Source organism: Callionymus lyra, unplaced genomic scaffold, assembly GCF_982586985.1.
Source record: "Callionymus lyra unplaced genomic scaffold, fCalLyr1.hap1.1 HAP1_SCAFFOLD_309, whole genome shotgun sequence".
Taxonomy (NCBI): Eukaryota; Metazoa; Chordata; class Actinopteri; order Syngnathiformes; family Callionymidae; genus Callionymus; species Callionymus lyra.
The window spans coordinates 23295-39403 of record NW_028258706.1 but is presented as its reverse complement, the minus strand read 5'-3'; the positions used below and the strand labels follow the sequence as shown (position 1 = coordinate 39403).

At 38.9% G+C, this 16109-nt stretch overlaps 1 protein-coding gene across 1 annotated transcript in view; it reads left to right on the top strand.

Moving 5' to 3' along the window:
* Window positions 1-752: 752 nt before the first annotated feature.
* LOC148057927 (ubiquitin carboxyl-terminal hydrolase 43-like) overlaps window positions 753-16109 on the top strand; it is a gene marked incomplete at its 3' end in the record, with an annotated part of 37737 nt that continues 22380 nt past the window's right edge. Inside the window, 3 exon segments of the mRNA XM_087782694.1 lie at window positions 753-1398; window positions 6983-7108; window positions 12159-12250. Coding sequence (XP_087638820.1) covers window positions 892-1398; window positions 6983-7108; window positions 12159-12250 — 725 coding nt within the window.

The window sequence follows — 16109 nt, the reverse complement described above, 5'->3', positions numbered from 1 at the left end:
AGTAATAATAGTTCAAACAATAATAGTAATAATAGTTCAAACAATAATAGTAATAATAGTTCAACCAATAATAGTAATAATAGTTCAAACAATAATAGTAATAATAGTTCAAACAATAATAGTAATAATAGTTAAAAACAATAATAGTAATAATAGTTAAAAACAATAATAGTAATAATAGTTAAAAACAATAATAGTTATAATAGTTCAAACAATAATAGTAATAATAGTTCAAACAATAATAGTTATAATAGTTCAAACAATAATAGTAATAATAGTTAAAAACAATAATAGTTATAATAGTTCAAACAATAATAGTAATAATAGTTCAAACAATAATAGTAATAATAGTTCAAACAATAATAGTAATAATAGTTCAAACAATAATAGTAATAATAGTTCAACCAATAATAGTAATAATAGTTCAAACAATAATAGTAATAATAGTTCAAACAATAATAGTAATAATAGTTAAAAACAATAATAGTAATAATAGTTAAAAACAATAATAGTAATAATAGTTAAAAACAATAATAGTTATAATAGTTCAAACAATAATAGTAATAATAGTTCAAACAATAATAGTAATAATAGTTAAAAACATCAATAATAGTAATAATAATATTAATAGTTAAAACAATATAATAGTAATAATAGTTCAACAGTAACAGGGGGAGGAACAGCAGGAACAGCAGGAAGTGACTCTCGCGTCGATCAAACGTCAGGTCATGACACACACACACACACACACACACACACACACACACACACACACACACACACACACACACACGTGACGCGGACACACGCACGCGGGGATGTCGGACATTCGTCGCTCAGGTGTGTTTCCTGCTGACGGGCGAGCGCGCGCGCAGGTGACAGGTGCACGACATGGAGTCACGGAAACGTCCCGCGAAGAAGCGCCGGGACCAGAAGTCACGGAGGTTCGGAGGAAGAAGATCCTTCAGGAGCTTCCTGGGCAGGATCCTCAGGACTCTGACGGCGCTGACGAACTTTCGTGACGGCGCGAGACCGGATGTGGACGACGGAGGGTTCGGTCCACGTGACACCGGCGGGTCGAGGTTCGACGGGACCCAGAAGCAGAGCCAGGAGCCCGGACCTGGACCCGGACCTGGACCCGGACCTGGACCTGGACCTGGACCCGGGGCTCACGGGGACCAGACCCCGGGCGCGCTGGGCCTGAAGAACCACGGGAACACCTGCTTCATGAACGCGGTGCTGCAGTGTCTCAGCAACACGGACCTGCTGGCGGAACATCTGGGTCTGGAGCGGTACCGCCTCGAGTCCGCCCGGGGCGAGGTGACGGAGCAGCTGGCCGGGCTGGTCCGAGCCCTGTGGACCCTGGACTACACCCCGCAGCTGTCCGTGCAGTTCAAGGTGAGTCCACGCTCACCTGTGGCTCACCTGTGGCCCACCTGTGGCTCACCTGTGGCTCACCTGTGGCTCACCTGTGGCCCACCTGTGGCTCACCTGTGGCCCACCTGTGGCTCACCTGTGGCCCACCTGTGGCTCACCTGTGGCTCACCTGTGGCTCACCTGTGGCCCACAAATCGATTTTTAGTTTATTTTGATCAAAGTTCTTTTATTGTGAAAATATATATATATATAAATATATATAATTATATTATATAATTTATATATATATAGTATAAATTATATATATAATATAAATTATATATATAATATAAATTATGTATAAATATATATTATATATATCATGTGTGTGTATATATATATATATATATATATATATAATATGTCGTCAAGTCTTTTTTTTTTGTCGTCCAGTCCTTCTCGTTTATGTCGTCAAGTCTTTCTCTTTTGTCTCATCAAGTCTTTCTCGTTTATGTCGTCAAGTCTTTCTCGTTTATGTCGTCAAGTCTTTCTCGTTTATGTCGTCAAGTCTTTCTCGTTTATGTCGTCAAGTCTTTCTCGTTAATGTTGTCAAGTCTTTCACGTTTATGTCGTCAAGTCTTTCTCGTTTATGTCGTCAAGTCTTTGTCGTTTATGTCGTCAAGTCTTTCTCGTTTATGTCGTCAAGTCTTTCTCGTTTATGTCGTCAAGTCTTTCTCGTTTATGTCGTCAAGTCTTTCTCGTTTATGTCGTCAAGTCTTTCTCGTTAATGTCGTCAAGTCTTTCTCGTTTATGTCGTCAAGTCTTTCTCGTTTATGTCGTCAAGTCTTTCTCGTTAATGTCGTCAAGTCTTTCTCGTTAATGTCGTCAAGTCTTTCTCGTTTATGTCGTCAAGTCTTTCTCGTTAATGTCGTCAAGTCTTTCTCGTTTATGTCGTCAAGTCTTTCTCGTTTATGTCGTCAAGTCTTTCTCGTTTATGTCGTCAAGTCTTTCTCGTTTATGTCGTCAAGTCTTTCTCGTTTATGTCGTCAAGTCTTTCTCGTTAATGTCGTCAAGTCTTTCTCGTTTATGTCGTCAAGTCTTTCTCGTTAATGTCATCAAGTCTTTCTCGTTAATGTCGTCAAGTCTTTCTCGTTAATGTCGTCAAGTCTTTCTCGTTTATGTCGTCAAGTCTTTCTCGTTTATGTCGTCAAGTCCTTCTCGTTTATTTCGTCAAGTCTTTCTCGTTTATGTCGTCAAGTCTTTCACGTTTATGTCGTCAAGTCCTTCTCGTTAATGTCGTCAAGTCCTTCTCGTTATTGTCGTCAAGTCTTTCTCGTTTATGTCGTCAAGTCTTTCTCGTTTATTTCGTCAAGTCCTTCTCGTTAATGTCGTCAAGTCTTTCTCGTTTATGTCGTCAAGTCTTTCACGTTTATGTCGTCAAGTCTTTCTCGTTTATGTCGTCAAGTCTTTCTCGTTTATGTCGTCAAGTCTTTCACGTTTATGTCGTCAAGTCTTTCTCGTTAATGTCGTCAAGTCTTTCTCGTTTATGTCGTCAAGTCTTTCTCCTTATTGTCGTCAAGTCTTTCTCGTTAATGTCGTCAAGTCTTTCTCGTTTATGTCGTCAAGTCTTTCACGTTTATGTCGTCAAGTCTTTCTCCTTATTGTCGTCAAGTCTTTCTCGTTAATGTCGTCAAGTCTTTCTCGTTTATGTCGTCAAGTCTTTCACGTTAATGTCGTCAAGTCTTTCTCGTTAATGTCGTCAAGTCTTTCTCGTTAATGTCGTCAAGTCTTTCTCGTTTATGTCGTCAAGTCTTTCTCCTTATTGTCGTCAAGTCTTTCTCGTTAATGTCGTCAAGTCTTTCTCGTTTATGTCGTCAAGTCTTTCACGTTTATGTCGTCAAGTCTTTCTCGTTAATGTCGTCAAGTCTTTCTCGTTAATGTCGTCAAGTCTTTCTCGTTAATGTCGTCAAGTCTTTCTCGTTAATGTCGTCAAGTCTTTCTCGTTATTGTCATCAAGTCTTTCACGTTTATGTCGTCAAGTCTTTCTCGTTAATGTCGTCAAGTCTTTCTCGTTTATGTCGTCAAGTCTTTCACGTTTATGTCGTCAAGTCTTTCTCGTTAATGTCGTCAAGTCTTTCTCGTTAATGTCGTCAAGTCTTTCTCGTTAATGTCCTCAAGTCTTTCTCGTTAATGTCGTCAAGTCTTTCTCGTTATTGTCGTCAAGTCTTTCACGTTTATGTCGTCAAGTCTTTCTCGTTAATGTCGTCAAGTCTTTCACGTTTATGTCGTCAAGTCTTTCTCGTTAATGTCGTCAAGTCTTTCTCGTTTATGTCGTCAAGTCTTTCTCCTTATTGTCGTCAAGTCTTTCTCGTTAATGTCGTCAAGTCTTTCTCGTTTATGTCGTCAAGTCTTTCACGTTTATGTCGTCAAGTCTTTCTCGTTAATGTCGTCAAGTCTTTCTCGTTAATGTCGTCAAGTCTTTCTCGTTAATGTCGTCAAGTCTTTCTCGTTAATGTCGTCAAGTCTTTCTCGTTATTGTCGTCAAGTCTTTGTCGTTTATGTCGTCAAGTCTTTGTCGTTTATGTCGTCAAGTCTTTGTCGTTTATGTCGTCAAGTCTTTCTCGTTTATGTCGTCAAGTCTTTCTCGTTTATGTCGTCAAGTCTTTCTCGTTTATGTCGTCAAGTCTTTCTCGTTATTGTCGTCAAGTCTTTCTCGTTAATGTCGTCAAGTCTTTCAGGTTACTGTCGTAAAGTCTTTCACGTTTATGTCGTCAAGTCTTTCTCGTTAATGTCGTCAAGTCTTTCTCTTTAATGTCATCAAGTCTTTCTCGTTTATTTCGTCAAGTCTTTCTCGTTATTGTCGTCAAGTCTTTCACGTTTATGTCGTCAAGTCTTTCTCGTTATTGTCGTCAAGTCTTTCTCGTTAATGTCGTCAAGTCTTTCACGTTTATGTCGTCAAGTCTTTCTCGTTACTGTCGTAAAGTCTTTCACGTTTATGTCGTCAAGTCTTTCTCGTTAATGTCGTCAAGTCTTTCTCTTTAATGTCGTCAAGTCTTTCTCGTTTATTTCGTCAAGTCTTTCTCGTTATTGTCGTCAAGTCTTTCTCGTTTATTTCGTCAAGTCTTTCACGTTTATGTCGTCAAGTCTTTCTCGTTATTGTCGTCAAGTCTTTCTCGTTAATGTCGTCAAGTCCTTCTCGTTAATGTCGTCAAGTCCTTCTCGTTATTGTCGTCAAGTCTTTCTCGTTTATGTCGTCAAGTCTTTCTCGTTTATTTCGTCAAGTCCTTCTCGTTAATGTCGTCAAGTCTTTCTCGTTTATGTCGTCAAGTCTTTCACGTTTATGTCGTCAAGTCTTTCTCGTTTATGTCGTCAAGTCTTTCTCGTTTATGTCGTCAAGTCTTTCACGTTTATGTCGTCAAGTCTTTCTCGTTAATGTCGTCAAGTCTTTCTCGTTTATGTCGTCAAGTCTTTCTCCTTATTGTCGTCAAGTCTTTCTCGTTAATGTCGTCAAGTCTTTCTCGTTTATGTCGTCAAGTCTTTCACGTTTATGTCGTCAAGTCTTTCTCCTTATTGTCGTCAAGTCTTTCTCGTTAATGTCGTCAAGTCTTTCTCGTTTATGTCGTCAAGTCTTTCACGTTAATGTCGTCAAGTCTTTCTCGTTAATGTCGTCAAGTCTTTCTCGTTAATGTCGTCAAGTCTTTCTCGTTTATGTCGTCAAGTCTTTCTCCTTATTGTCGTCAAGTCTTTCTCGTTAATGTCGTCAAGTCTTTCTCGTTTATGTCGTCAAGTCTTTCACGTTTATGTCGTCAAGTCTTTCTCGTTAATGTCGTCAAGTCTTTCTCGTTAATGTCGTCAAGTCTTTCTCGTTAATGTCGTCAAGTCTTTCTCGTTAATGTCGTCAAGTCTTTCTCGTTATTGTCGTCAAGTCTTTCACGTTTATGTCGTCAAGTCTTTCTCGTTAATGTCGTCAAGTCTTTCTCGTTTATGTCGTCAAGTCTTTCACGTTTATGTCGTCAAGTCTTTCTCGTTAATGTCGTCAAGTCTTTCTCGTTAATGTCGTCAAGTCTTTCTCGTTAATGTCGTCAAGTCTTTCTCGTTAATGTCGTCAAGTCTTTCTCGTTATTGTCGTCAAGTCTTTCACGTTTATGTCGTCAAGTCTTTCTCGTTAATGTCGTCAAGTCTTTCACGTTTATGTCGTCAAGTCTTTCTCGTTAATGTCGTCAAGTCTTTCTCGTTTATGTCGTCAAGTCTTTCTCCTTATTGTCGTCAAGTCTTTCTCGTTAATGTCGTCAAGTCTTTCTCGTTTATGTCGTCAAGTCTTTCACGTTTATGTCGTCAAGTCTTTCTCGTTAATGTCGTCAAGTCTTTCTCGTTAATGTCGTCAAGTCTTTCTCGTTTATGTCGTCAAGTCTTTCTCCTTATTGTCGTCAAGTCTTTCTCGTTAATGTCGTCAAGTCTTTCTCGTTTATGTCGTCAAGTCTTTCACGTTTATGTCGTCAAGTCTTTCTCGTTAATGTCGTCAAGTCTTTCTCGTTAATGTCGTCAAGTCTTTCTCGTTAATGTCGTCAAGTCTTTCTCGTTAATGTCGTCAAGTCTTTCTCGTTATTGTCGTCAAGTCTTTCACGTTTATGTCGTCAAGTCTTTCTCGTTAATGTCGTCAAGTCTTTCTCGTTTATGTCGTCAAGTCTTTCACGTTTATGTCGTCAAGTCTTTCTCGTTAATGTCGTCAAGTCTTTCTCGTTAATGTCGTCAAGTCTTTCTCGTTTATGTCGTCAAGTCTTTCACGTTTATGTCGTCAAGTCTTTCTCGTTTATGTCGTCAAGTCTTTCACGTTTATGTCGTCAAGTCTTTCACGTTTATGTCGTCAAGTCTTTCTCGTTAATGTCGTCAAGTCTTTCTCGTTAATGTCGTCAAGTCTTTCTCGTTATTGTCGTCAAGTCTTTCACGTTTATGTCGTCAAGTCTTTCTCGTTAATGTCGTCAAGTCTTTCTCGTTAATGTCGTCAAGTCTTTCTCGTTAATGTCGTCAAGTCTTTCTCGTTAATGTCGTCAAGTCTTTCTCGTTATTGTCGTCAAGTCTTTCTGGTTTATGTCGTCAAGTCTTTCACGTTTATGTCGTCAAGTCTTTCTCGTTAATGTCGTCAAGTCTTTCTCGTTAATGTCGTCAAGTCTTTCACGTTAATGTCGTCAAGTCTTTCTCGTTAATGTCGTCAAGTCTTTCTCGTTAATGTCGTCAAGTCTTTCTCGTTAATGTCGTCAAGTCTTTCACGTTAATGTCGTCAAGTCTTTCTCGTTATTGTCGTCAAGTCTTTCTCGTTTATGTCGTCAAGTCTTTCACGTTAATGTCGTCAAGTCTTTCTCCTTATTGTCGTCAAGTCTTTCTCTTTTATCTCGTCAAGTCTTTTTAGTTGATCTCTTCAAGTCTTTCTCGTTTATGTCGTCAAGTCTTTCTCGTTTATGTCGTAGAGTCTTTGACTTTTATCTCGTCAAGTCTTTTTAGTTGATCTCTTCAAGTCTTTCTCGTTTATGTGAATCTAATGTTCTATTTATACTTGACCATTGATTCATTCTCACTTCCTGTCATGTGATGCTTCTATGAAACGCTGACATCATCGCGTCTCCTCTAGAGCACAGTCGCCAAACACGCCTCTCAGTTTCGAGGGAACTCGCAACACGACGCTCTGGAGTTCCTGCTGTGGTTGTTGGACACGGTTCACGAAGACGCCAGCGACGGCAGCGACGCCAGAATGGAGGTGAGAACATGACGCGTGTTGTTGGTGAAGATACGTCGTCAACATCTGGACACGGAACGTAAACACGTCTGTGGAACATCTCAGTGAAGCTTCTGGTTCTGGAGGGAACATTTGTTTCGAGATGATCTTTGTCTTTGAATCTTGACTCGTGTCTGTAACTGGACGAGTGTCTCTGAGATGTTGATGTTTCTGTTCAATGTTCTTGAACATATTTAATAACTTGTTTGTTTCGATTTTTAACAATAATAATAATAATAATAAAATAATTACACAACAATAACACACTCTAATGTTGCTCAGATTAAAAGTTTTCATGTTTGTTACACATGTTTGTTACACATGTTTGTTACTCATGTATGTGACACATGTTTGTTACACATGTTTGTTACACATGTTTGTTACACATGTTTGTTACACATGTTTGTTACACATGTTTGTTACACATGTTTGTTACTCATGTATGTGACACATGTTTGTTACACATGTTTGTTACACATGTTTGTTACACATGTTTGTTACACATGTTTGTAACACATATATGTGACACATGTTTGTTACACATGTTTGTTACACATGTTTGTTACACATGTTTGTTACACATGTTTGTTACACATGTTTGTAACACATATATGTGACACATGTTTGTTACACATGTTTGTTACACATGTTTGTTACACATATATGTGACACATGTTTATTACACATGTTTGTTACACATGTTTTTGACACATGTTTGTTACACATGTGACACATGTTTGTGACACATGTTTGTGACACATGTTTGTTACACATGTATGTGACACATGTTTGTAACACATGTATGTTACACATGTTTGTTACAGATGTTTGTTACACATGTTTGTTACACATATATGTGACACATGTTTGTTACACATGTTTGTTACACATGTTTTTGACACATGTTTGTTACACATGTTTGTGACACATGTTTGTGACACATGTTTGTTACACATGTATGTGACACATGTTTGTAACACATGTATGTTACACATGTTTGTTACAGATGTTTGTTACACATGTTTGTTACACATGTTTGTGACACATGTTTGTTACACATGTATGTGACACATGTTTGTTACACATGTATGTGACACATGTTTGTGACACATGTTTGTGACACATGTTTGTGACACATGTTTGTGACACATGTTTGTTACACATGTTTGTGACACATGTTTGTTACAAATGTTTGTTGCACATGTTTGTTACACATGTTTGTGACACATGTTTGTGACACATGTTTGTTACACATGTTTGTGACACATGTTTGTTACACATGTTTGTGACACATGTTTGTGACACATGTTTGTGACACATGTTTGTGACACATGTTTTTGACACATGTTTGTTACACATGTTTGTGACACATGTTTGTTACAAATGTTTGTTACACATGTTTGTTACACATGTTTGTTACACATGTTTGTGACACATGTTTGTTACACATGTTTGTTACAAATGTTTGTTACACATGTTTGTTACACATGTTTGTTACACATGTTTGTGACACATGTTTGTTACACATGTTTGTGACACATGTTTGTTACACATGTTTTTGACACATGTTTGTTACACATGTATGTGACACAAGTTTGTGACACATGTTTTTGACACATGTTTGTTATACATGTTTTTGACGCATGTTTTTGACGCATGTTTGTTACACATGTTTGTTTACACATGTTTTTGACACATGTTTGTTACACATGTTTGTGACACATGTTTGTGACACATGTTTGTGACACATGTTTGTGACACATGTTTGTTACACATGTTTGTTATACATGTTTTTGATGCATGTTTGTTACACATGTTTGTGACACATGTTTGTTACACATGTTTGTTACACATGTTTGTGACACATGTTTGTTACACATGTTTGTGACACATGTTTGTTACACATGTTTGTTACACATGTTTGTGACACATGTTTGTTACACATGTTTGTTATACATGTTTTTGACGCATGTTTGTTACACATGTTTTTGACACATGTTTGTTACACATGTTTGTTACACATGTATGTGACACATGTTTGTGACACATGTTTGTTACACATGTTTGTTATACATGTTTTTGACACATGTTTGTTACACATGTTTGTTACACATGTTTTTGACACATGTTTGTTACACATGTTTGTTACACATGTATGTGACACATGTTTGTGACACATGTTTGTTACACATGTTTGTTACACATGTATGTGACACATGTTTGTGACACATGTTTGTTACACATGTTTGTTATACATGTTTGTTACACATGTTTGTGACGCATGTTTGTTACACATGTTTGTTACACATGTTTTTGACACATGTTTGTTACACATGTTTGTTACACATGTATGTGACACATGTTTGTGACACAAGTTTGTTACACATGTTTGTTACACATGTATGTGACACATGTTTGTGACACATGTTTGTTACACATGTTTGTTACACATGTATGTGACACATGTTTGTGACACATGTTTGTGACACATGTTTGTTACACATGTTTGTTACACATGTTTGTTACACATGTATGTGACACATGTTTGTTACACATGTTTGTTACACATGTATGTGACACATGTTTGTGACACATGTTTGTGACACATGTTTGTTACACATGTTTGTGACACATGTTTGTGACACATGTTTGTTACACATGTTTGTTACACATGTTTTTGACACATGTTTGTTACACATGTTTGTTACACATGTATGTGACACATGTTTGTGACACATGTTTGTTACACATGTTTGTTACACATGTATGTGACACATGTTTGTTACACATGTATGTGACACATGTTTGTGACACATGTTTGTTACACATGTTTGTTACACATGTATGTGACACATGTTTGTTACACATGTTTGTGACACATGTTTGTTACACATGTTTGTTACACATGTTTGTGACACATGTTTGTTACACATGTTTGTTACACATGTTTGTTACACATGTTTGTTACACATGTTTGTTACACGTGTTTGTTACACGTGTTTGTTACACATGTTTGTTACACATGTTTTCAGTCATCGTGAGATCAGTGTAACACAACTGTTGTGTTGTTCTCTGGTGAGAAAGTTGTTCTTCATCAACGTTGTTTCCTTTGATCGTCTCCGTGAACATTATAAAAATGTTCTTCACGAAACATGACGTGAGTTCAAAGGTCGAGACAAAGATTCATTGAAAAGCAGCTTCAGATCCTGAACCTCAGAAACTGGACGAACCTGCTGGTCCTCGTGGTTCAACACGAACCACATTCTTGTGCAGCTTAAAGCATGACTCAAGCTCCGCCCCCTGAACCCGAGTCAACATGGTTTCACTCAAATACATGGAAGTCAGTGAAGAAATAAGATTTGAACACAATCGTCGTGAAGATGTTTCAAAGTCGAGCAACATCAGCAGGTGTCGCAGGTGACTCGTCAGTCACGTGACCCTGATGACATCATGGATGATTGACACCTGCAGGAGCCGGTCGAGCAGGTCAAGGAATGTTTCAGCAGCAGAGCCAGTTCTGCAGGTGGTTCAGCAGGTGGTTCTTCAGGTGGTTCTTCAGGTGGTTCTTCAGGTGGTTCTTCAGGTGGTTCTTCAGGTGGTTCTTCAGGTGGTTCTTTAGGTGGTTCTTCAGGTGGTTCTGCAGGTGGTTCTTCAGGTGGTTCTGCAGGTGGTTCTTCATGTGGTTCTTCAGGTGGGTTCTGCAGGTGGTTCAGCAGGTGGTTCTTCAGGTGGTTCTTCAGGTGGTTCTTCAGGTGGTTCTTCAGGTGGTTCTGCAGGTGGTTCAGCAGGTGGTTCTTCAGGTGGTTCTTCAGGTGGTTCTTCAGGTGGTTCTTCAGGTGGTTCTGCAGGTGGTTCAGCAGGTGGTTCTTCAGGTGGTTCTTCAGGTGGCTCTTTAGGTGGTTCTTCAGGTGGTTCTTCAGGTGGTTCTGCAGGTGGTTCTTCAGGTGGTTCTTCAGGTGGTTCTTCAGGTGGTTATTCAGGTGGTTCTTCAGGTGGTTCTTCAGGTGGTTCTTTAGGTGGTTCTTTAGGTGGTTCTTTAGGTGGTTCTTCAGGTGGTTCTTCAGGTGGTTCTTCAGGTGGTTCTTCAGGTGGTTCTTTAGGTGGTTCTTCAGGTGGTTCTGCAGGTGGTTCTTCAGGTGGTTCTGCAGGTGGTTCTTCAGGTGGTTCTTCAGGTGGTTCTTCAGGTGGTTCTTCAGGTGGTTCTTCAGGTGGTTCTGCAGGTGGTTCTTTAGGTGGTTCTTCAGGTGGTTCTGCAGGTGGTTCTTCAGGTGGTTCTTCAGGTGGTACAAGGAACACGTCTCGATGACAGAAGTCGTAGATGTTCATCACGACAGTGACCCGAGTCTTCACTCACGAGCGTCATATGACGTCAAGAATCCTTCAAAAATCCTCCAACATCCAGATGTTGTGTAGAAATCATTGAACACATGATCCACTCGTGAGAAGAACATTTGGTTTAACTTCAAGAAATTAGTATGTGTGTGTGTGTGTGTGCGTGTGTGTGTGAGTTTGTGTGTGTGTGTGTGTGTGTGTGTGTGTGTGTGTGTGTCTCTCTCCAGTCTAAGCTCCTCAATAGAACCTTCAGGTCACAGGAGACTCGTTTCTCTACTTTATTCTCTTCTTCACGTCATTCTTTCAGTCGAAGGTTCTTGTGTTTCTTCAATATTCTCAGAAGATTCACTTCAAATGTTGATTATTTTTAATGTTTTCCTTTTATTTGAGCGGAGAATAGAAAATAATCTGTCAAATGTTTTTTAAACATTTAAAAATGTACATATTAAAATGGACTAAAATATTAAAATGGACACAATTGAATATATATAGTATATATACTATATATACTATATATATTCAGTATATATAAAATATCATCTTCTAGATCAATTTTCAGTGAGCAGGTTTCTTAAGACTCACACATTATAAGTAATAAACACAAATAAATGAAAACTGTGATCCTCCTTCACACCACAAGATGTCACTGTGACATTGATTTAAGGAACATCTTGACTTCAGATCATCTTTGTACCTGCAGGACACGAGGTCTCTGGACTCCAGGACCAGATCCACTCATCAGCCCAAGAGTCGGAACAGTTTTGTCCAAGAACACTTTCAGGCTCAGTACAGGTGAGACTAACATGTGTCAGTGGATCATACGTGTTGAAGACTAACATGTGTCAGTGGATCATACGTGTTGAAGACTAACATGTGTCAGTGGATCATACGTGTTGAAGACTAACATGTGTCAGTGGATCATATGTGTTGAAGACTAACATGTGTCAGTGGATCATATGTGTTGAAGACTAACATGTGTCAGTGGATCATATGTGTTGAAGACTAACATGTGTCAGTGGATCATATGTGTTGAAGACTAACATGTGTCAGTGGATCATATGTGTTGAAGACTAACATGTGTCAGTGGATCATACGTGTTGAAGACTAACATGTGTCAGTGGATCATACGTGTTGAAGACTAACATGTGTCAGTGGATCATACGTGTTGAAGACTAACATGTGTCAGTGGATCATATGTGTTGAAGACTAACGTGTGTCAGTGGATCATATGTGTTGAAGACTAACATGTGTCAGTGGATCATATGTGTTGAAGACTAACATGTGTCAGTGGATCATATGTGTTGAAGACTAACATGTGTCAGTGGATCATACGTGTTGAAGACTAACATGTGTCAGTGGATCATACGTGTTGAAGACTAACATGTGTCAGTGGATCATACGTGTTGAAGACTAACATGTGTCAGTGGATCATATGTGTTGAAGACTAACGTGTGTCAGTGGATCATACGTGTTGAAGACTAACGTGTGTCAGTGGATCATACGTGTTGAAGACTAACGTGTGTCAGTGGATCATATGTGTTGAAGACTAACATGTGTCAGTGGATCATATGTGTTGAAGACTAACATGTGTCAGTGGATCATACCTGTTGAAGACTAACATGTGTCAGTGGATCATATGTGTTGAAGACTAACATGTGTCAGTGGATCATACGTGTTGAAGACTAACATGTGTCAGTGGATCATATGTGTTGAAGACTAACATGTGTCAGTGGATCATATGTGTTGAAGACTAACATGTGTCAGTGGATCTTATGTGTTGAAGACTAACGTGTGTCAGTGGATCATACGTGTTGAAGACTAACGTGTGTCAGTGGATCATACGTGTTGAAGACTAACATGTGTCAGTGGATCATATGTGTTGAAGACTAACATGTGTCAGTGGATCATACGTGTTGAAGACTAACATGTGTCAGTGGATCTTATGTGTTGAAGACTAACGTGTGTCAGTGGATCATACGTGTTGAAGACTAACATGTGTCAGTGGATCATATGTGTTGAAGACTAACATGTGTCAGTGGATCATACGTGTTGAAGACTAACATGTGTCAGTGGATCTTATGTGTTGAAGACTAACATGTGTCAGTGGATCATACGTGTTGAAGACTAACATGTGTCAGTGGATCATAAGTGTTGAAGACTAACATGTGTCAGTGGATCATATGTGTTGAAGACTAACATGTGTCAGTGGATCATACGTGTTGAAGACTAACGTGTGTCAGTGGATCATATGTGTTGAAGACTAACGTGTGTCAGTGGATCTTATGTGTTGAAGACTAACGTGTGTCAGTGGATCATACGTGTTGAAGACTAACATGTGTCAGTGGATCATATGTGTTGAAGACTAACATGTGTCAGTGGATCATACGTGTTGAAGACTAACATGTGTCAGTGGATCATACCTGTTGAAGACTAACATGTGTCAGTGGATCATATGTGTTGAAGACTAACATGTGTCAGTGGATCATATGTGTTGAAGACTAACATGTGTCAGTGGATCATATGTGTTGAAGACTAACATGTGTCAGTGGATCATACGTGTTGAAGACTAACATGTGTCAGTGGATCATACGTGTTGAAGACTAACATGTGTCAGTGGATCATACGTGTTGAAGACTAACATGTGTCAGTGGATCATATGTGTTGAAGACTAACATGTGTCAGTGGATCATATGTGTTGAAGACTAACATGTGTCAGTGGATCATATGTGTTGAAGACTAACATGTGTCAGTGGATCATACGTGTTGAAGACTAACATGTGTCAGTGGATCATATGTGTTGAAGACTAACATGTGTCAGTGGATCATATGTGTTGAAGACTAACATGTGTCAGTGGATCATATGTGTTGAAGACTAACATGTGTCAGTGGATCATATGTGTTGAAGACTAACATGTGTCAGTGGATCATATGTGTTGAAGACTAACATGTGTCAGTGGATCATATGTGTTGAAGACTAACATGTGTCAGTGGATCATACCTGTTGAAGACTAACATGTGTCAGTGGATCATATGTGTTGAAGACTAACATGTGTCAGTGGATCATATGTGTTGAAGACTAACATGTGTCAGTGGATCATACGTGTTGAAGACTAACATGTGTCAGTGGATCATACCTGTTGAAGACTAACGTGTGTCAGTGGATCATATGTGTTGAAGACTAACATGTGTCAGTGGATCATATGTGTTGAAGACTAACATGTGTCAGTGGATCATATGTGTTGAAGACTAACATGTGTCAGTGGATCATACCTGTTGAAGACTAACATGTGTCAGTGGATCATATGTGTTGAAGACTAACATGTGTCAGTGGATCATATGTGTTGAAGACTAACATGTGTCAGTGGATCATATGTGTTGAAGACTAACATGTGTCAGTGGATCATATGTGTTGAAGACTAACATGTGTCAGTGGATCATACGTGTTGAAGACTAACATGTGTCAGTGGATCATATGTGTTGAAGACTAACATGTGTCAGTGGATCATATGTGTTGAAGACTAACATGTGTCAGTGGATCATATGTGTTGAAGACTAACATGTGTCAGTGGATCATATGTGTTGAAGACTAACATGTGTCAGTGGATCATATGTGTTGAAGACTAACATGTGTCAGTGGATCATATGTGTTGAAGACTAACATGTGTCAGTGGATCATACCTGTTGAAGACTAACATGTGTCAGTGGATCATATGTGTTGAAGACTAACATGTGTCAGTGGATCATATGTGTTGAAGACTAACATGTGTCAGTGGATCATACGTGTTGAAGACTAACATGTGTCAGTGGATCATACCTGTTGAAGACTAACGTGTGTCAGTGGATCATATGTGTTGAAGACTAACATGTGTCAGTGGATCATATGTGTTGAAGACTAACATGTGTCAGTGGATCATATGTGTTGAAGACTAACATGTGTCAGTGGATCATACCTGTTGAAGACTAACATGTGTCAGTGGATCATATGTGTTGAAGACTAACATGTGTCAGTGGATCATATGTGTTGAAGACTAACATGTGTCAGTGGATCATATGTGTTGAAGACTAACATGTGTCAGTGGATCATACATGTTGAAGACTAACATGTGTCAGTGGATCATATGTGTTGAAGACTAACATGTGTCAGTGGATCATATGTGTTGAAGACTAACATGTGTCAGTGGATCATATGTGTTGAAGACTAACATGTGTCAGTGGATCATATGTGTTGAAGACTAACATGTGTCAGTGGATCATATGTGTTGAAGACTAACATGTGTCAGTGGATCATATGTGTTGAAGACTAACATGTGTCAGTGGATCATACGTGTTGAAGACTAACATGTGTCAGTGGATCATATGTGTTGAAGACTAACGTGTGTCAGTGGATCATATGTGTTGAAGACTAACATGTGTCAGTGGATCATATGTGTTGAAGACTAACATGTGTCAGTGGATCATACGTGTTGAAGACTAACATGTGTCAGTGGATCATATGTGTTGAAGACTAACATGTGTCAGTGGATCATATGTGTTGAAGACTAACATGTGTCAGTGGATCATATGTGTTGAAGACTAACATGTGTCAGTGGATCATACGTGTTGAAGACTAACATGTGTCAGTGGATCATATGTGTTGAAGACTAACATGTGT